Below are 23360 nucleotides of genomic sequence, written 5' to 3'. Positions count from 1 at the left end.
ACGATACTTACCTGTTGAAACTTACCTCTTGTTCTGCTCCTCTTCATCTTCCCCATCCGCAGATCCAGACGCTCGACGACGGACACTGTTGTGGTTACCACTCACTGGACACGTATCACGGCACACAGAGCACTCCCCTGCACGCTGGAGGTTCCCGCTGTCATCATCCCTGTCAAAGACACAGTGACTGAGTTTATCCCGGCTCACGGGTCTCCTGTAACTCCATTGACTTCTACTCATCTCAAGAATACCAACCCCTCAGTTCTTCCGATTCCAGATTCACTATTAAACACCTTTGTTCTTTCACTAACCTGCTGTGTCTGACAAGTTCATTACAACTCACCCTCAAATTGTTCCAACCTGTATGAGTTTCTATCTTCTGTTTGGTTAAAAAGAAACTCAGACAGGTTTGGAACAACTTGAGTGTGAGTAAATTATGACAGAATTTTCATTTTTGGCTGAACTATCCCATTAATGAATTCCCAAGACATAGTACCATTCCGGTCACAACTGGATAATCAGTCGCCTATTAACTGAAAGAGGGCGCTATACAACAGCGAAAACTTTACCTAAAGGCTGCTTGAGGTTGCCCATTATTAGTCACTGAAAATATAAACCATATAGTTAATATTTTATACAATAATATTTCTAACATTAATAACACAGATACGATTAGGCTATTATTAATAAGAACAACTTTTTTTTAAGAGAAACATCTCCTTTTAATGTCATGTTAGGCTATTTACCACGAAATAGCTTACGCATAACTTTTTAATATAGAAATATAATTACTGGTCAGCGGTCCCTTTTAAATGTTCTTAGAACGTTGCACAGACGCATAAAACATAATGTCGCTGTGGCACAGAAGAGCATCCAGGCCAGCGGTTCTCCGCCTCGCTTTGGCACAGACAGAGAGTCGGAGATGGTGCTGGTGGGTGGGTGTGTGCTGCGCGCGCGTGTTCATCACAGATCTGCGCGGAGCAAAGCTGGAGCTGCGCGTCACAACATACACAACTCTGCATGGCACCGACCTGTAATCATGGAGCCGTAAACCTGTGTTCTAGCGGATCTAGGCTCATAATTCCAGACTGAGGATACAGGTGCTTTCAGAGACGCCAAATCATATCATCAAGTGGAAGCTGTGCAAAAAAGGGACTTGGGGTAGTTAATGAAAAATGTGGATCTACGCAAGTATTTTAACTTATGTGCTGCTTTTGGCAAGGGATGCAAGAGCTACGAGCAAGGTAAAACGCGTTTTTTTTTTTCTTTTTTTCTGAATAGCACACTTGCATTTTACGCACAGGTTGCATGCTAAATACGGTTTTGCAATAGCCAAGCATGATTATTAGTGTGTGATTTCATTTGCTTTGGTTCGATCTCGTTTCGATTAGCCTATTTGACAAGTGCATTTATCATCTGATAACTAGATTAATTTGTCTTTAGCATTGGCATGCCATTCGTTTGTTGAGCATTGTGTTTTTGGAAGAGTTTAAGACTGAACTTCAAATCTTCAGCCAAATTACTAAGAGCAGACAACATTATCTTGATTTTGTAATAGCAATGAATGGGAGCGTCTGTATTTGCAGAATTCGTGAGATTTTGAAATGAAGTTCATCTTGGGATTGTGAAATGACGTATCCTGTAATCATGTTGATCTGTCTTAATAAAGGATCCGGGAACACGAAACCTGTATTAAACCATTATACACTTCCGTTCAAAAGTTTGAAGTCAATAGGTAGGCCTATTCATTTATGTTTGGTTTTTTTTAAACACATTTCTTAAGCAAGTTATGACAGTAAATATATTTATTATGTTACAAAAATCTATTTGAAATAAATGCAGTTACTCAGGGGCCTGTTATAAGCCAGGTTTATTGCAGTTAGTCTGACTTATTGTCAGTTGGTTTGGTTCAAAATAAACCAGACTAACTGAAATAAGCCAGGCTTATTTGATAAACCTGTTTTATGGAACATGCCCCTGACCTCTATCAAAGTAAAACAACAACAACAACAAAAAACAGCAGGACTGTTTACAGGATTGATCTGACTAATTGAGCTTTGCCGTCACTGGAATAAAAGTTTAAAATGTAATAAAATAGTAAACAAAATCAAATAAATGCAGCCTTGGTGAGCAAAACATACAATTATATTATATAGTAACAATGGTTTAATTTGGTCCTTGAATTTGATTGGCCAAATGCCTTTCCATGAGTGCTGCTATTTATTCCAACAGCACTATTGCATCACTGGACTTGTTATAGTGTTCCAGATCGGAGTATGTGAGTGGTGCAATTGGACAGAAAAGGCCATATGGGAGAATTGGGGTTTTCACACTCAGTTTCACAGACAGATCACTCAGAATAAGTCAAACAACACTTAACAAATCAGCTTTCTCACACAACCTCCCCTCCCAGAGCTGCAGGCAACATATTTTGGCACATATGCCCTGGCCTAAATGACTCCTGGCACTGCCAGAACATTCCAATCTTTAATCCTTGAGATGGCATGGCATTATAATTTAATTGGCATTTTAGACCCCTGACCTTACTGTAATTCGAGTCCAGTTTTGGGCTAACGCTGTGAGAACTGGCCACAATGCTAAGCAGCATGTTTTAATAGTTTACTTGCACAATACACCATAAACACACCGTACTGCATTGTGAAGTAGCCGAACATGGTGTTGATTTTCTTCTGTTTGACCTTGTTTTAGACTCAGATGAGTGAGTTTATCAAACCTCAGCTGTGTTAACAGTGCAGCTGATACAACCAGAGACAGATGTCCTTCAATAAAGACAGACAGAACCGCTGTCATTTCCTCAGAAAACCATGACATTTGTTTCAAAACTCATCCTGATTGGGTGTGTGAGTGTGTTTTGGGCTCGATGCCTAGTATGGTAATTGGAGTCGAGTTCTGCTGGGGTTAAAAACAATATATGTCTGCTTACACAGCTGTAGCACTTAAGAACAGCCCAGTCAGTCCCACAGAAACATGCCCTACCCTCTTATGGCTGGGTGTGTGTGAGTGAGAGAGAGAGGTCTTGACTCATTGTAAATGATAGTCACCAACTCAGTAACCCTAACTAATTGTGTTATGTTGTGAAATTTTTTAAATGTCTTTGTTGTTGGTTAAATGTGTGAAGAGGTGAGGAGGTTAAAACAGCATAGGCAGGGCTGTGATAACAAAACCTGTTACTAATGTGGGGCAATTAACTGAACATTTTGTGAAACCTAAAAACAAAATCAGAAACCAATGTGACAAAGTTATTGATATAGTGTACCTGATATAGTGTAAAAATCAAGTAAAAATCATATTTTTATACATGTGTGTACAGTGTTATTGTTAACTAACACTAAATCAAAAATACACTATTAAACATCATTTTCATAGCTAAAATAAAATATGAAATATGTAATAATATAAAAATATAAATATAAATTTATTTGAATTGATTTGATATAATAATTAAATTATATATTGAATTGATTTGACGAAAAGCTAATACCTAAAAAAATAAGTTTGTTGAAGTACTAAAAATTACTAAAACTGAAATTCAAGCTAAATTCAAATATTTAAAAAAAATCTAATAAAATTGACAAAAGCAGACAATGAAATTACTAAATTGAATACTGAAAATTAAAATGAATACTGAAAATATAAAGTAATATTTAGAAACAGTATAATTTTATATAAAAATATACTAAAATAGCACATAAAATATACAATTATTAGCACAACATGCCAAATATCTGGTCTTGGAGGTGATGCCAGGAAAGTTTAATACGGAGGCATTCATAAACAATCCCAGAGTTACCCATGAGAGATCATAAGAAGAAAAGAGAGAGCGAAAGATGGAGGGATGAGGAATGATAGGGTTGATGCTAAAAGAGAACAGAGGCATAGAAATATCAGCCGCTGTGTTTTGTTAATATCAAACTCTATTGGTTGTAGTTTCATGGGATATTACCTCACACAATGCCAATCAAAGACTGAGCAGTTCCTGTTTATGAAAGTCTCATAACTCTTCTACCACAAGATTTAAACTAGGAGTAACCGGGAACATCTGCATCCCATTTAAGGCGTCACATCTTTTACTGAGCCGTCACGGTAGTGATGGCCATCATAGCTGAAGGGCTGTCATATTTTTATCCAGACCAGACAGTGAACCTCAGAATCCTGCAACAATGCCAGTCTTCTTTTATATAGATCTTTACATAAGACCTGATCTTTGACCTCGGTATGTTCAGTGAATAACAGGAAATACACTGGTTGTGTGGTGAGCAAAATCTGGACTTTTAGTGGCCCTTCTGTTGGCAGCTACTGTCCATCCAACACTATAACAACTCATGACCTGCCACAGCAGATGATGTTTGGTTAATGTTTATTTTCCAGCATGAACTATTTGCAACAGCTTTGCGTAAAACATTTGGCTTCTCGGCATTCATTTTCAAGTGCTTTCTGCACTCTGGTAAATCATCAAATTAACTCCTTTTTAGCTATAAAATTAGTTTTTTTTTATAATTAGTATTTTATTGAGTTTTTGAACATCACTGATACATTATAGTCAACATTATAGTCAACTTTACAATTTGAATCTTAACATGTATCCCATAGTAATGTTTAATAAAATAAAAATCAAAAATAATCAAAAGCAACAAAAAAAAAATAATAAAAAATCAATAAATAATAATCAAATGTACATTTTTCCAACAACAAGCACCATGCTGTCATCTAATAGCAATATATTGCACATATTTTCCCCATTTAGCCACATATTTTTCCACCTTGTCATTAATGTTGAAAGAGATTTTTTCATATGATGCCACTTTTGCCAATTCCATACTCCACTCTTGAAAAGAGGGTTCACCTGGGTTCTTCCAATTTCTCATTATTATTTGTTTTCCAACCATTATACTGGTCTGAATAAAGTCAGCTGCTCCACAGTTCGATGTAATTTGTGGATCATTTAAAACATACAGCCTCGGACAGAACTCCAAACTAAACCGGGTAATATTTTCAATACAATCATGAATCTTTAACCAATAATTCTGAATCATGGGACATTCCCAAAGCAGATGAAAAAAGGTCCCTACCGAGCTGCAGCACTTCCAGCAGTCTGCATTATCCCTCAGCTTCAGCCTAAACAGCCGAGTCGGAGTCCAATAAAAGCGATTAAGAATCTTAAACTGGATTAATCTAATTTTAATGTCTCTTGAAACCCTCTTAATGTTTTCACAAATGCGATCCCACTCTTTATATGTGACATTAATATTCAAGTCTGTCGACCAAGTTAACATTGTTGCATAAGATATAGTAACTGTCTGTTGGAATAACATTGCATAAAAAATCGCAGCTTCATGTCCCAAACCCATTATTTTCGTAATCCGAGAGATAAGGTTTGACTGCTGAGGTTCTATTCCTTTCCCTATGACAGTAACTAACAGGTGACGCATTTGTAAATACTTCCAGAAATTATTTCTGGGCAAATTATATTCACCAACCAACCTTTCAAATGACTTCATACTATCCCTGTCATATAGATTTGCTAATGTAATAATTCCTTTTTCTATCCAATCTTTCCATAGAAGGGAATGTTTACTAATATGTAACTTTGGGTTATTCCAAATACAGGATTCAGAGTTAAGATAGACATTAATATTAAAAAATTTAGAAAACTTCTTCCACACATTACAGAGATTGGATATGATAGGGTGAGATTTTAATTTGGAGGGTATGTTGCTAGACAGAGCATTTATAGGGGAAAGTGGTGAGAATAGTCTCCATTCAATCTCCAACCAGGGAGGAGCTCTCTCAGGTGGCAATGTCCACTGAGCAATATGTCTTAAGCAAAAGGCATAATGATATAGGGCTAATTTGGGGAGACCCATACCACCTTTATTGGTTGGCACCTGAAGCCTTTCTAATTTTATCCTTGCACGTTTGCCATTCCATAAGAACTTTTTGCAAATTTGGTCAAACCTTTTAAAGTACTTTTGGGGTATTGCAATAGGAAGGCATTGCAGCAAATAATTCAACCTCGGAATACAGTTCATCTTCAGGACATTAACCTTTCCCCATAATGATAAGAATAATGGTGACCATCTATCTATATCTATTGAAATATTATTAAAGAGTGGGTCCAAATTCTTTTCGATTATTTTATCAATTTGGTGAGGGAAAAGGATACCAAGATATTTTATGCCTTCAGTAGGCCATTGAAACTGCCCCGCCTGAAATAACGTTTTTGGGCAGTATAAAGTCAATGGAAGGGCCTCTGACTTGGACCAGTTGACTTTATACCCTGATATCTTAGAGAACGATTCAATAACGTCCAGTAATGCTGGAACAGATCTAGCTGGGTCCGAAGCAAGCCACAAAATATCATCCGCATAAAGCAGAAGCTTGTGTGTAAACTCATTAATTTTAACTCCCTGAATATTCTGATTCTTACGAATAGCTGCCGCAAGAGGCTCAAGAGCTAGACAGAAAAGCCCCGGTGACAATGCAGATCCCTGCCGGGTACCTCTACTAAGTGTGAAATAAGAGGAAATCAGACCATTTGTTCTCACCGCAGCCTGTGGGTCTTTATAAAGAATATCTATCCATCTGAGAAATGTTTGACCAAATCCAAAAGTTTTGAGTGTATGGAACATATATCTCCATTCCAGCCTATCAAACGCTTTCTCAGCATCAATTGAAATAGCTGCTGTTGGATCATTTGAGTCCCGCACCGACCACATAATATCTATAAGGAGTCTCACATTATCAGAAGAAATTCTCTGTTTAATAAAGCCGACTTGATCAGGATGGATAAGTGACCCAAGTATTTTATCCAATCTATTTGCAAGTATTTTAGATAAAAGTCTACAATCAACAGATATTAAGCTTATTGGCCGATAGCTTTTACAATCAGTCGGGTCTTTATCTTTTTTAACTATAAGAGTAATAATTGCTTGGTTTAGGGAGGAAGGTTATTGACCAGTATAAAATGAGTTTTGATGCTAAATTCTGATTGGGTAAGCCATGTTCAAAGCCATTTTACAATCTATATTAATGTCACAATCTGTCTGGCAACCATAAACAGCATCTAGTTAGATTTATGGATTATGGGTGTCTCAATCGGCTGCCTAATTAGTCAGTGTACTGTCCAGGGAGTCAGACATTTCTAGGTCAGTACCATTTTCAAAACTATTCCAGTTCGCTGAAACATTCACTCCATAATCCATTGTAAAACCAAATGATCATCATGCCGAGGCTTGATAAACAAAACAAGTCATACAAATCATATCAAAACAAGTCAAGTGTTCTCTGTTATACAGTATTGTTGATAATAAATAATAGTGATGTTTTAATGCACAAACATGAGTCATCGATGTCCCACTGACTAGTGGATAAAACCCTTTCTGGTGCCTGCACCACACTGAGCTTGGTGGAGAAACAGCTATTTTATTTGGCAAAAGAGGTGGCAATGCTGAACTATTAGTAATAATGCAACTCATTATTGAATATTGGTGATTTGAACTAAATTGCTGTTGCTCTCATCTTATAAAAGCAAAAAGCTTTGCATCATGTCTATGATGCAAACTGTGCTAACAATACATTAATAAATGCATTAGATTATGTTTGGTATCTTAAAATGAGGAGAGTGGCAGATAATCCATTGTGTAAAATGTTCTGAATGATGAATTGAATTCAATTTTACTGAATGTCCACTTGTAGTGTACTTCGAATCTGAAAAGTATATTTAAAACTATACATGCAATAACATAATATTAATAAAAGATATCAAGTTTACACTTTCATTTTCATTTCTCAACACACTTAAGTATGCCTTAAAATGTAATAATGTGTTTTAATGATCTTTTCTCGAGTTGTAAAGAAGTAGGCTTAATTTGATGTATTGACTAAAAGTGTGTGTTATTTGATATTACATTGCAACTTCATCAGTATAAATGTGCATTTACAAATATATTTAAATATAGATGACATACAAGTTTCCCTAGAAATGATGTTAAATTATATTTTAGTTACCATAAATGCTTATTCAACTGTACACTTATTTCAAAGTTAATAGAATATGAAATTGCATATAAAATGTACTGATCATGAAGCACTCAAGTCTTAAATTGCATTTAATATAAATTTACACTAGAATACGTTTTCATTTACATATAGTTAAGTGTATGAAAACCTTACACTGTGTTCACACAGAAGTATGTTCTTTTAAAGTACTATTTCCATAATATGTATTCGCTTTAAAAGCATGCTTCAAAAGTGTACTTAATTTTCACAAAAGAATATGAACATGCAAAGGTTACATGTTCTTAAATATTTTTTTTAAAGACTTTTATCTATATTATCAGTTTGATGTAAAGAAAGCTTGTTTTATAATCAGGTAGCATTTATCTGAGATTCAGAGTCTGTTTTGTTGAACGTGAACCATCTGTTTGACTTCCTCTGCCAGAACGTCTCACATCTCTTGGCTGGACTGATAGCATGAAGAGTTAGAGCTTCAGAGAGAGCTGTGACACATAAACAGGCTCAGCTGGAATGTAGCTGTGTGTCCCCAAAATCAACAAGTGCTCACTTAGCTAGTTTGGGCCCAATTGACATGTCTGTCCTAATGGCATCTGTGTGTGTCCTGCTGGAGACTCTAGTTGTGTCCTCAGATGTAGATCCGTTATTTTGTCTGAGTCTAAATGAGAAAGTGTCTTCAAGGCTATGATAAACTGCATTTTGGTTTCAAATACAGTGCTTACACACATTTTCAAAACTTTACACACAAATCCAAGAATTGCACAAGCAAAAAGCCAAATGCCTCACATCTCTTGCAAAATGTAGCACTGCATTCAAAATATCACAAACACATCTGAAAAGACATTTGCAAACACCTGTGCCATAATATTAATTGCTGTTAGATTTGTGTGTGTTACATAGAGAATTGTGTGTTGTGTTTTGCAAAAAGAGTTTTATGAAATTGAAAACTGAGTCAAAGGCCGAGAATTAGTGCGTGATTTTGCAGATTTGGTGTGTGGTTTCAGAAATTTCAGAAATTCTGCAACAAGTATAGATTTTGTGAGTAAGCAGTTGAAAACTGTAGTACAATAATTGTATGCTGATATATTTTGTTAGGACACATTACTATTTATTTATTTTTTTTACAATCAGGTTATTATCAGTCTTTTTTGACCCTATAGGAACAACACCCTTATGCTCAACCAACTCAGCGAACCAACTAATATAAACTGTTAGATATTATATAATATAGATGTGTGTTTACATGAAGGAAAATAATTCTTTAATTCAGAAAGGATGCATTCAATTGTAGTAAAGCCATTTATAAGGAAAAAAAATCCTGGGGAAAAAGTATCTGTCAGGCTTGTGTTCGTATTGTGTTGTGTTTTGCTCCCCGTTACCCTGTTCTCCTATGTGTTTTGCCCATATTTGGTTATGTTCCTGTCCTCATTGTTTCATTATTAGTTCATTAGTCACCTCCTGTGTTGTATTAATTATCTCATTTAGTTCAGATTACTTAAGCCCTATGTTTGCCTGTGTTCCCAGTCCGGTATTAATGTCGATGTTGTGTTCCTGTGAGTCTCTCCCTGCCTTGTGTTACCGCTGTTGGATTGTGGATTAAAGACTGTTTATTTTGAGTTTATCCTCGTGTCAATGTTCTTCGTTTTGCTACAGTTTTCAATCGTGACAGTATTACAGTTTCCACAAAAATATTAAGCAGTAAAAATGGTTTGAACATTGATAATACAAATTGTTGAGCAGCAAATCAGCATATTAGAATGATTTCTGAAGGATCATGTGACACTGAAGACTGGAGTAATGATGCTGAAAATTCAGCTTTGCAGGTAACAGTTATTTTAAATTGCAATAATAGTACATCATAGTGCTTTTTTTTTACTGATAGATTGATTGATCGATCCATAAATCAATGTTTTATACATCAATCCACAGACCTCCTCGAGTACCTATGGACCCTAAATTGACTCTGGATTTTTTTTTTCTTATTTTTATGTTTAGTGGAATAATGAAGGCACACTTGATATGAACCGTGACCCTGGTGCACATCAAAGAGATGTATCTTTGTAATCTCAGAATGCTCTAGACAGTTTCACATGTTTCTTTTAGTGTGGGATCATCTTGAATTCTAGCCATAAACTTGCTTTAGTGTTGTTTCAAAGGCTTAGATTAAAGGAATAAGATGAGCCGGCCATTGGCAACACCTCATTGAAAGAGAGATCAGACTCATAACCTGAACTGCTTCACCAGGCATGAGGTTATTGGGTTAAGAGGCTTTTCAGGAAAGCGGCCAATGTTGACAACTGCTCCTGCCAAGTATTTTTGGAAAGACAACTATCTTATCTCAGGATAGCAGCCCATTCCCTGTTTGGTCAGTTGTGAGGTACACTGCTACAGTCAGACCAAATGTTCAAGTAGCAGGTTTAGGTAACAAATGTGTTTGTTTGCATGACCTGTAACTGTTGGAACGCCATTTATTTAGTTAATTATATCTAAATCTATATGACAACCTTCATTCAGCTCAGTCAATTTTGTGGTTCATTTTGCATTGAGATTAACTTTACTAAAGACTCTTTCTTACTGAATGATGCAAACATATAGATATAACGCATATATGCATGTATTAGAGAGTATTTAGGACTTTATAGCTAATATTATAGAGCTTTAGAGAGCATACAAAGAACTAAGTATGCCTTGATGCCTGATGCACACACACCAAAATGACCATAACACACTCTTTCATTATGGTTAACAAGGGCTCTTATTGTCAAAGCCACTATGCTTTAGACGCTGAGTGTGTGCGGGAATATGTTTGCAAGTGTTACAGGACTTTTCACCTAATTAACTCACTTGAACAATGGAAGCCATTCTGGGGTAATTTCAACAGAGGATGAAATGTGTTTTTGAAAAGTTGGGCAAATTACTGGGCATACTTTTTAATGTCCCCTATCAGTCTGAGCTTACACAAAAGAACAGCAGAGCTTTGTTTAATCCTTCCACTTCAAGCTGACAGTCACTCAGTTTTTGTGTGGCAACCCATGTGCATTATTGTGTGGTTATCATGGAACTACATGATTAAAGTCTCCAGATGGACTTGGACTTTAAGCCATGTTATTAAGATTTTCGATCCAAACGGTCAGTTAATTAACTCGTTTGCCTTTGCATTTTAACTGTATTGAGTTTAGAGTTAAGATTGAGAACTACATTGACGGATGGTTTCAGCTTATAAACTACTTACAGCTACTTAATTTATGTTAACTCTAAACGCAATGCTAAATTACAGGTAAAACACCTATAAAATCAATATTCTTCCAGGGATACTTATAAGACAACATTTAAAAAAAAAAAAAAATTCAGATTGCCTCATTAGCAACCTTTGCACATGATGACCTTATATAGTTCAGGACAATCTTTCAGCACGTAACAACAAACAGGTGTTTAGGAAAGCACTGTGGTGTCTTTATTTGCTATTTAGTGTTTTGAGAGTGGAAAAAACCCAACAGGTCCTTTTACCCTGGGGAGCCTTTAGCCTCAATGTACCCAACTACGTGGCAGCTGCGAGATCAGACAAATGGATGTCTCAAATATGGAGCGGATCTTATAATGAAGAATTTCTGAAATATTTCACTGCCTGTAAGCAGTTCCACATGTGCAGTGGCTGAGCATTTATAGAGACCTTTAAATTTTCAGTACAGACAGATGACAGGCCTGAGATCTTTGGGCAAACAGTCAGAGAGCAAAAGGGCCACTGTTAGATGGAGGCGGAGCCACGTATCAATCAAGTCATAGTGTTTCAACTTTTATGTAGGGTCATACTGTCTTTATGTTTTCTACAGATGAAAGAAAGTCATATAGTTTTACAACAACATGAGTGTGAGTAAATGACAAAATTATTCTTATTTGGGTGCTGCCATGTCTGCAGAATTGGGCTACTTTAACACCATTGCCGCAGTATGTTTTTAATGTCCGCAGGTTAAAGCGACCCCAATAACATGATATTTAGCCCCTGAAATACAACTTTTACCAGGGAAACACCGCCAAAAATGTGTATTTTACCCCCCGGAACGTGATTTTATTTTTACCAGGGTATCGCCCCTGAAAAGCGATTGGGCTAGTTTTGAGTAGCAATTGGGCGGGTTTTGCTGTGAAAACCTGGCAACCCTGATGTACTTTGCCTATAAGGCAAAGCAGAGGTTCTGTCAATCGGTAGAGTAGAGCCTTATGCCATGCTAATTCATATTCATGAGACAAGCAAATAACGTTTTATAACTTTTTAGATATGCTCCTGTTTTCAGTACATACTCAGCAGCAGCATGTAGTTTTGTCAGTCCTAGAAAAATCAGCACATCTGTGCATCATTTACTACTTCTTTCTCAATTGTATGCCATCATTGCGCATTCATCCGTTCTGTGGGTTCTGCCCCTGTGGCTCCACATAGTCTTTTCGCTTTTACTGCTACTGTTCATGAAGCTGGAATTATTAGTGCTGTCAGTGTCAGGTAGGTATTACGAAAGCAGCTTTTTGAAGTACATGTGGCCGACATCTTGGAGAGTCCGGCACCATATATGGACAACCTCCATATTCAACAACACCTGGCTTTTATGAAGCCTTATATCAGTTTAATTATTGCTTTATGGCTCAAGTAGTACTCTGTAAATGATATTCACATGTAACCCACTGGATGTCATGCGAGGCTGTTATTGAGAAATGAGAGTTGTTCTGTCAAACTGTGAGGTGCTGCAGGATGTGATTTAAAAACAAGTTGTTTATGAGAGAAGGTGCAGATCCACTCAGGTCCCTTCGCTGGGCTGAATTTATGGGAATCTCAAGCCCCAGGCTGTCTTCAAAGCCAGTGCCATTGTAAAAGCTAGCGCTAAGTGACAACAGATGCGTGCGTGAGAGAGAGAGAAGAGTCTTTTTCTGTGTCTTCTCCAAAGGTAGTGGTCTTGATTCATAAAATGCAGATACTAGATAGATTTTTGTGCACTTGTGCTACTTGGAACTAGAGATAAGATTTGAAATGGATGTACAATGGCATAGATCCATCAAGTAAAATTATGTGTGAAGGTAGGGAGTTCAAATGTTACAGGACTTCACTGCAGTGGGTTCCTCATGGGCCACAGTGTAATGGCTGATCACTTCCAGAGCATCAGGGCTCAAGCCGTCAGGCAAAGTCTGTTATGCTCCTCAAGGTAAATTAGCAGCTTTTTGCTTGGCCATGTACTAAAGTGCAGAAAGGCTTTAAACTGATGATTTAAGAGAGACATGAAAGGGTTAAACATTTGTTTTGTTCCCAATTGCACCACATGTCATTCCACTGGCACTTGAAGGATTTAGTTTGATCTTCATGTTCAGGCTGGTTATGATAAGAAATAGGCCTACTCCATATGATATATATTATACGTCACATAACTCCATGTATAATGCAAATGAAAATACCATATGAGACCGTATGACAAAATTTAAAATTAATTCAAATTTGAAAGTGTGGGGTTAGTAAGATTGTTTTTTTAAAATAAATTGTTTTAGTAAGCAAGGAAAAATTTAATTGATCAACCAACGGTTACATAGTTACAAACAAATTCTATATCAAACAAATGTTTTTTGATATTTCTATTCATCAAAGAATCCTAAAAACAATTAATTAAGCAGCACATTTTAACATTTATATAATCAAATGTTCTTGATTTCTGTTTAATGTGAAAATTCATGGAGGAAAAATCTACTTTGTCATCACAGGAATAAATAGCATTTTAAAAGTGTTACAATAGGAAAATAGTTATTTTAAATTGTAACAATATTTTACAATACTACTGATTTTACTGTTTTAGTTTCTGATTAAATCAATGCCTTGGTGTACATAAACTTATTTAAAAAAACTTACCGACCCCAAACCTTTGAATGGTAGTGTATATATCATCACTATGCCTCAAACGTTTTTCGAAAGCATGTTTTATATTTTTCCATATATACGTTCTCTTGACCTTCTCACATTCTCTGTCTCTGTCAGATTTTCGGTGAGCCGGAGCCAGTCAGGATGATATCTGAGGGTTCAGACTGCCGCTGTAAATGTGTGATGCGGCCGTTGAGCATTGAGGCTTGCCACAGGCTCCGTGACGGAAGCTTGCGAGTGGATGATTTTTACACGGTGGAGACGGTCAGCTCAGGCTCCGACTGTAAATGCTCCTGCACAGCTCCTCCCTCCTCACTCAACCCATGTGAGAACGAATGGAGAACGGAAAAACTCAGGAAACAAGCTCCTGAACTACTTAAGGTAAAAATCAACATTTTCTTCAGGTCAGGAACTTGGGACATTGAGAGGAAAGCTTTCCTTTACAAGAATGCTCCAGTTAAGTGACACCAACAGAATATAAATCGAGGTCCTGAAAGCCAAATGGTAGCACATCAACGGATCTGTAAAATTTATAACTATAACTGATTTTAGTTATTGTAGTAGACCAAAAAGTATTTCTTTAAACTGTATTTAGACACACATTAGTAATACCATTACAAAAATTGCTAAATTATTTAAATAAATTTAGCATAAAGCAGTGCATATTTAGGTTGAATCGTTGAGGTTGAGCATCAACATTTTATGAAGTTTAAATTATTATTATTAACAAAACTGCTTTATAGAAAAAGCTACTTCCGACAACAGTACAAGTGGATTTGGAACATTCACTTGACATGTTACTATACACTATAATCTAGTCTCCTCTTGGCTTACATCAAACTCCTCTGACATTTTTTGCAGACGCTTTTATCCAAAGCAACTTACATTGCATTCAAGTTACAGTTTTAACATTTTATGAGCTCTTTTTCTTTACAAATCCTTGTTTTTGTACAAGGAATTGAATTGAATCTTGAATTGTACAAACCAAAAGTTGCCAAACTTAAGAGAACCTCTCTACTGAGAATAAAAATAATTTTATCTTTATGGAAAGCATGCCACAGATGCTGTCGATTACAACAGAAAATCATTTTGCACCTCAAAAGCTAAAAACTAACAAAAAACACTGACACATTTTTTTTTGTTTATTTTTCCAAACCGAAAAAGGTCTGTAACACAGATCGTAGAATGGGAAGAAGGAGGCAGGAACCGGCAACCATTTAAAGAATTTAATAACAAAATAAACAAACACAAAAGTAAAGCGGCAGCCCCTCGCGGACGACTGCCGCACACAAAACACAAATAATGTCCAGGCCTGGTCCTCTCTCGTCTTCCACTGTCGTCACTCCTACTTTTATCCTTCCAGAGCTCTTCCGTGGGACTCGAGACCGGTGGCGCAGGTGTCGCTCATTATCATTAACTCCACCGGCCTCGCTCTGCTCCCACGGCTCTCGACCACCGCCCCACTCACTACAAGGTCAAACTTATTTTCTGTGGTAATCAGCAGCATGCAGCAGATGCTGTCCACAGAGCCCAAAACACACACATGACAGCTAAACAAAGAGTATGAAAGAATATGTAGTTTTCATCCTATACACTCTGATGGCAAGAAAGCACTCCAATCTTTTTATCCAAAGCTAAATTCTGGTGCAATAATCAATAGCCATTCCAATTAATATTACTTGAAGTGTAAATACAGTGTTTTAATATCGAATATCACATTGGCTCAAAGAAACATTCTTTATTATTCTGTGTTTGTGTCCAGCTCCATTCCATGGTGGATCTGCTGGAAGGAACATTGTACAGTATGGATCTGATGAAGGTCCATGCCTACATGAACAAGGTTGTGGCTCAGATGAACACACTAGAAGAGGTAACCATCTGATTTATCAGATTTGAATGTGAAACATCAATTAAGCTTCAGCTGACATAAGCATGACACTATTCTAACGATCTCTTCATAGACCATAAAGACAAACCTTACCAGGGAGAATGAGTTTGTGAGGGACAGCGTAGTAAATCTGTCCAATCAGCTGAAGCGCTACGAGAACTACACTGACATCATGGTGAGCATCAAGAAAGAGATCTCCAGCCTGGGACTACAGCTGTTGCAGAAAGACGCCGCCTCTGACAGTAAAGCACAGGTAAAACACACTTTCTCCAACACAATGGCACACACACAAATGCACAAAATCAGTCTTGTAATTTAAAACTGTATGATTCCAGGGCACTGAGAGTAAAAAGTCCAAGGAGGTCATAAAACCACCCAGCAAGAAACCCCCAGCTGTCAAATCTCCACCCAAAAAGCCTAAAGAGAAACCCGTCAAGCCCAAGAAAGAGGCTCCTGCCAAAGCATCTAAACCTGCGAAGCCAGACCCCACCAGCAAAACCAAGCCCTTAGTGCACCAGGCGGGAGTCATCAGGGGGATCACATACTACAAAGCGTCCAAGACAGACGACTCTGAGTCACATTCAGCAGGGAGAGGGGAGAGAGGTATTGAGACCATGCACATCACATCTGTGTTCAATTAATTATTTCTGAAAACCACCTCAGTGCAGAGCCAAAAGCAATCCGGTTGATACCAACCGTGGGTGATAAAATGGGTGAAACACTTCCATATTCTTGAACATCATGGAGACTTTAAGCAACTACTCACAACACAATAAGATGACTTTTGCCCAGTTTTTTGTTCCGACTGACATTTTGGAGAAGTTGACACTAGTTGCTGAAAGTCAGAGCCAGTCTATAGATTGAGTTGACAGATTACATAGAAAATCACATAGCGTATGATGGTATGATGTTTAGTCCAAGTTGAATCCAAAGCATAAGACTGATTACCCCTTGGCTAACTGCTAGTTGGTTAGACTCGTACTTCATACACTGTCTTAACATGGTAAATTAAGTTACACAAAGTTCACACGACTGGCCCCAGAACACCCTAGTAACTTCCTTGCGTTGTCTTATTAACAACCCAAAACAACTTTTTACCACATAGTAACACCCAAGCAACCACCAAGAATACCTTAAGGCTGGAATACACTACACAACTTTTAAAATCTGACCAGATTTTTTTAAAAGTTGTATTTATGGGCTTTTTTATGCCTTTAATAGACAGGACAGTAGAGAGCAGACAAGAAAGCATTGGGTGGTGAGAGGGGAGCGGGATCGGCAAAGGATCTTGGGACGGGAATGGAACTCGGGTCAGCATGAGCACAATTGCACAATATTCCGGTGCACTAACCACGAGGCTATTGACGCCAACCTGACCAGATTTTAAAATGCTGGACATCATACACTTGTCCACATTGTAAACAGTCACAGAGGAAAACTGGCCATCATACACTACACGACTGAGAATCACACACTACCAGACTTTAAAGTTGTTCTGATCACAACAAACTTGCGCTGAAATCATAATATCAAACATGTTTGAAATCCAATGACTGGAATGGATCTAAGCCTTAAGATAAAAAAAATCATTATAAACGACATGCTTTTCTATGGAATCTGTCAACTTCAAAGTGCAGACTGGCTCTGATTTTCGGCAACATCAACTTGTCTAGACTGTAAATCGGGGCAAAAGTCATGTAGTGCATCCAGCCTTTAGCAACATGTATTATTGTGGCAGCAATTTTTGGAAATCACCATTCACATTTTCTCCAAACAAATAGTTTAAAATTTGTATTTGTTTTTTGTTGTTGTTGTTTTTTGTACCATAGTCTATGCTATTTATATAAAGTTTTTAAGGACAGGTTGTTTGCACCTGTAGTTTTTTTGTGACCCCAGGCTTTAAAATGTTCCAGCACACCTTATGACTATAAAAACTTACAGGAGGTACAAGAGCAGAAAGTCAAGAGAAGCATTTTATTGTTTATATTTCACGAGCCTCTTGTAAGCGCGACTGGATCTCTGACATATCCTCTATAAAATTCCTCCACAATTCCTTTCCTCTTATATTTTATTTCTCATTAAAATCCTTAATTGTGAACACCAGAATAGCCCAAGGTTAGGAAAAGGTGGTTCCCTTCCCTTCTCATAAATCTGGACCTGAAATCTACAGTATAGTGGATCCATAAGTTCCTCTCGGGTAATAAATGTATCCCCTGAGAGGCAATAACTTGAGTTATTTTAGTGAAATGCTGCTCTGTATTTCTTATTTCATCAACAGTATCAGCAAGAACTTTCCTCTGGGATGAAATCATTCCCATTGCTTTCCAGAACCAAATATAAAACAGTGACATGCAGGGAAGAGAAAATAATCATAAGTTTGCTGAGGTGTCTAAAAGTATTACAGTACTGGGCCTGTGTCCTTGAATGACAGATAGCAGTGATGGAGTGTATATGAATATCTGATGTACTTATGTCCTGTGCGCACATCCACATGTTTAATGTTCCAGACGCTCCCACAGTGCAGGAAGAGGAGGCTCAGATTAGGGTCTCTCCGCTGATATTGTCTTGTGGAGATCTGTTGTACATGGCATGAGATGAAATGGGCTCAGTGTAGGAATGTCGAATCCAAGCGTTGCAGGCAGAGACTGGGTTACAATGCAGGAAGTTTCTTCGAGTGCAACATCTCATTAATAATTCTTTTGATGTGAGGAATCCGAAATGCTTGGGGTGAAACTTCAGGCCAAGAGTTGTAATCTGCCTTTCAAACCCTCCCTGGCTTTCTCCTTATTCTCTTTTCAGAAAACTCTGCCAAAACCCACACTGGCCACCTAACCGAGGACAAAAGAGGCTCCGAGCTAGTTTTGGAAGAGTCTGAAATAACGTCGACTGTACCACCAATAACAACCACTACTCTTGTTTCTGTGACAAAAACAAGCACCACACTAGCAACCACCAGTGAAGTGCCCATCATGAATTCAACCCTGTCCACCCCAGCGCCAGAGAAACCAATAGGCAGTGGAGGAAAGACACACTTGAACAAAGCGGGTACGATTTATTCATTTATTTTATATGTGTGAGATTTATACAGTCATGGCCAAAAATATCGGCACTCTTGGTAAATATGATCAAAGAAGGCTGTGAAAATTAATCTGCATTGTTAATCCTTTTGATCTTTTATTTAAAAAATTCACAAAAATCTAACCTTTCATTGGATAATAAGAATTTAAAATGGGGGGAATAAATATAATTTTGAAATAAATGTTTTTCTGTAATAAATAATGCGTTCCTGTAGCTCAAATAGTAGAGCATGGCGCTAGCAACGCCAAGGTCATGGGTTCAATTCCCAGGGAAAGCAAGAGCTGATAAAAAAAAAAAAAAAAAAATGTAAAAACTGTAACTTGAATGCAATGTAAGTCGCTTTGGATAAAAGCATCTGCTAAATGCATAAATGTAAATCTAAAAATCAATAATTGATTGACTGTGTTAGAAATCTTATAATGGGCCATGTTTGAATCTTCCAACCGTACAATAATCCAAACACAAACATCAAAAACAACACAAAAATGGGTCACTGAGCAGAAAACCAAGCTTCTGCTGGCCATTCCAGTCCTCTGACCTGAACCCTGTAGAAAATGAGTGAGGGGAACTGAAGAGAAGAAGCACCAACATGGGATCTGGAGTGATTCTTGATAAAGGAATGGTCTCTGATCTCTTATCAGGTGTTCTCTAACCTCATCAGGCATTATAGGCGAAAATTTAGAGCTGTTAAACTGGCAAATGGAGGTTTCAAAAAGTATTCAATAATATTGAATAAAATTATTTTCCACAAAAATATTAAGCAGCAAAACTATTTTCAACATTGAAAATACTAATAAATCTTCATTGAACACAAAAATCAGCATATTGGCATGATTTATGAAGGATCACTGAAGACTGGACTATTCAGCTTTGCATCACATAAATAAATTACAATATATTAAAATACTAAACAGTTATTTTGATTATAATAAAAATTGCACAGTATTACTGTTTTGCTGTATTTTTTTGCTGTAAGTCTTACTGACCCAAGCATTTAAAATGTATTTTTTTATGTATGTATGTATTTCTATTCACTCTTTTTATTTCCATATTTTATTTATGGTACATGTGTAGATATATGGAAATCTATATTTATTTCTTTGAATAGGTAAATCTTTAGACTGTGAGGGCACATTGGCTTCAGTGGAGATGCCAGAGAAGCATCACAGCTATGGACGGAATGAAGGAGCCTGGATGAAAGACCCAGTGGCCAAAGACAACAAGATCTATGTTACCAACTACTACTACGGCAATAACCTGGTGGAGTTCCGCAACCTGGAGAATTTCAAACAAGGTGAAAACAGCAAAACAAAGAGGGGCAAATTTACTAAAGATTTCTGACAATATTTCTTTTATGGTTCTTGTTTACTAACCATGCACAAACCAGTTCAAGGCTCTAAAGGCACTGAAAAATCACTGTACCATGAGTATTTAAAATGTTTAATGTTTTTAATGTAAATTAGATTATACCTATATAAAATATAGATTTTATTTTTTATAATTATTTTATTTATTTTATTCAAATGAAGATTAAATCATGGAGAAGAGTGCTATAATCAAACCCAGCATTCAAAATTAACCTGCAATATGGAGAATTGCACTGCGAAAATGGCATTCAGAGAAAATTTTGTTAATAATTTGCATAATTTCTTTAGTGAATCAGGTGTTAAAACAATGCAGATAGCAAATAAAAAACGCTATCAGCGAACACAATTCATTCTTGGTAAATTCCCCCAACTATGGAGTTGAGAATATTGCTCCATAATGGAATGTGTAGCTAATATAAATTATACATGCATAAAGTGTAACAAACTGAATCATAAACATGATCTTTTGAATGTCTTCCTCAATGATAGGGCGCTGGAGTAACCTCTACAAGCTTCCCTACAACTGGATAGGAACAGGTCATGTGGTCTACAACGGTGCCTTCTATTACAACAGAGCCTTCACCAAAAACATTATCAAATATGACTTGCACATGCGCTACGTGGCAGCTTGGACTCAGCTTCATGATGCCGTGTATGAGGACACCACACCCTGGAAATGGCGTGGACATTCAGACATCGATTTCGCTGTAGACGAGAGCGGCCTCTGGGTGATCTACCCTGCGCTGGATTACGACTACTCGCAACATGAAGTCATCGTCATCAGCAAGCTGGACCCAAGCGACCTGTCCATGAAGAAGGAGACGACATGGAGGACTGGACTGAAGCGCAACTCGTACGGAAACTGCTTCATCGTGTGTGGAGTGCTGTACGCCGTTGACGTCTACAACCAGAAAGAGGGCGAGATTTCGTACGCCTACGATACGCACACCAACACGGAGGCCGCTCCACATTTGCCGTTCACTAATGAGCACGCTTTTGTTACCCAAGTGGACTACAATCCCAAAGATAAGGTACTGTATGCCTGGGACAATGGCCATCAGATGACCTACAATATTCACTTTGTGGGTCAGTGAAATTCTGTCTAAAATCTGATTGCATAGGGGAATACACCATTTATGGGAGCACATTGCTTTCTTTATCAGTATGATGATTTAGGATGAAGTGTTAAACTATGGAAGCGGAATAAAAATATAAAAAGGTTGATGTGATCTTTTACTCTTCGCAGAATTGTGACTTTTCTCTCAAAATTGTGCATGTGCGTGCGGTCAGGTGTCTTAAAAAAAAGTCTAAATGTTTATTCTGAATTCCATGGAAAAAAGACAGAATTATGAGATATAAACTTACAATTCCAAGAAAAAAAAGTGAAAAAGCATAAGATGTAAACTACTGCAAAAAGTACTGCAAAAAACGTAATTGTGATATAAAAGGTTGCAATTTTATTTTTTATTTTTATATATATATTGAGTGGACGCTTCCATAAAAATGAGTCTGTGTGAATGTGTGACCCTGGACCATAAAACCAGTCTTAACCCATAAGAACCCGCACCAATTTCTCCTTATAAGAAAATTATGGGGCATATAAAACAAACCAAATGCACCACTTATAACATGTTTCTGCAGTTGTTTTTGAAATCCAACCCCTCCTTGTGAAATATATGTAATGTTACATATACGACACATTGGGCGTTTATAATACATTTTTCATGTTACATATATGTTACATTGGGCGTTTATTTCTCAATTGAAAAACATTTATTTTGTTTTTCTCTTTAGACCTCAATGTAATATTGCACATATTGTCGCATGACTAAACCTGGGTGTTCATTATATGTCACTTAGGGACTTCCTGATGTGAAAGTGAGGGATAATGCTTTAAAAAGACCTTTCCAGATAATCACCAGTGTTTGTGACATCCGTGTCACCGTGGGTTCGCTGGGGTATATTTGTAGCAATAGCCAAAAATACATAGTATGAGTCAAAATGATAAATTTTTTGTTTATGCCAAAAATCATTAGGATATTAAGTAAAGATCATGTTCCATTAAGATCATTTGTAAATTTCTTACCGTAAATATATCAAAACTTCCTTTTTGATTAGTAATATGCATTATTAAGAACTTCATTTGGACAACTTTAAAGGCGATTTTCTCAATATTTTGATTTTTTTTGCACCCTCAGATTCCAGATTATCAAATAGTTGTATCTCCTATCATAACAAACCATACATCAATGGAAAGTTTATTTATCCAGCTTTCAGGTGATGCATAAATCTCAATTTTGAAAAATTGACATTTAAGACTGGTTTTGTGGTCCAGGGTCATATATATTTTTACCCTCAACTATAAACAGTCTGAGGATTTTAAGGCGATGCATGTCTCATTTTTATGGAGTTAATAATCAGGCCACAACCTTTACCACTGTAAGAAAAAAAAATGGTACAGTTAAGGATCTTGAACAAACATACAGTGTAACCTGAATGGCTTTGCACAGCTTTATGTAGTAATCTAACATTCAAGATTTGCAAAATGTGTAGTAATATCATTTAACAGCAGCACAATATCAATTTGGGGGCATGGGATTTTGAATGTTATGTACATTTCATTATTTTAGCTATTCATTTTGTAAAATATTACATTCTCATTGTAAATATTTCCAAGAATAAGTTGTGTTAGAATATTCCTATTATAAAACCTCAGATTTATCATCGGCAGATATTTAATATTATATTCATGGTTACTTATGATTACTCCTGGATGAGTTACAGTGTTTTGTATGTTGCACACATTTCACATTTTGTGTAAAATAGTTCAAATAAACTTACTCTAAAATCATTTGCAGTGTATTCATTTCCTAATGCACGATGTAATGTTTTCCATTCTGTACTTCATTATGTGGTATATAATACAATGTGCAGCTATAAAGGTGTGGAAACAATGAATCATTGTCACTTGACATAACTCCCCTTCTCCAGATGTCTGACATTTTTAAAATGTTGCAATGTATGATTGAAGACATGTTTTACATAGTTGGAAATAACTCTAGGTCAGAGTGTACAGTAAATTTAGGTTTAATGTTATTATTATTAG

General features: G+C 36.8%; 1 protein-coding gene across 1 annotated transcript; it reads left to right on the top strand.

Moving 5' to 3' along the window:
* The first annotated feature begins 904 nt into the window (after positions 1-904).
* On the top strand, positions 905-23098 carry LOC306848111 (olfactomedin-like protein 2A). Its single transcript, XM_079382464.1, has 8 exons — positions 905-1244; positions 14039-14302; positions 15684-15791; positions 15883-16062; positions 16145-16412; positions 18609-18854; positions 19996-20181; positions 20744-23098. The coding sequence occupies exons 1-8, from the start codon at positions 1176-1178 to the stop codon at positions 21346-21348; spliced, it is 1926 nt and encodes a 641-aa protein (XP_079238590.1). The 5' UTR covers positions 905-1175; the 3' UTR covers positions 21349-23098.
* Positions 23099-23360: the final 262 nt, after the last annotated feature.

This window comes from Barbus barbus (assembly GCF_936440315.1).
Source record: "Barbus barbus genome assembly, chromosome: 28".
NCBI classification, from domain to species: Eukaryota; Metazoa; Chordata; class Actinopteri; order Cypriniformes; family Cyprinidae; genus Barbus; species Barbus barbus.
Note: the sequence above shows the minus strand (reverse complement) of the source record. Positions and strands in the feature narration are given on the sequence as shown.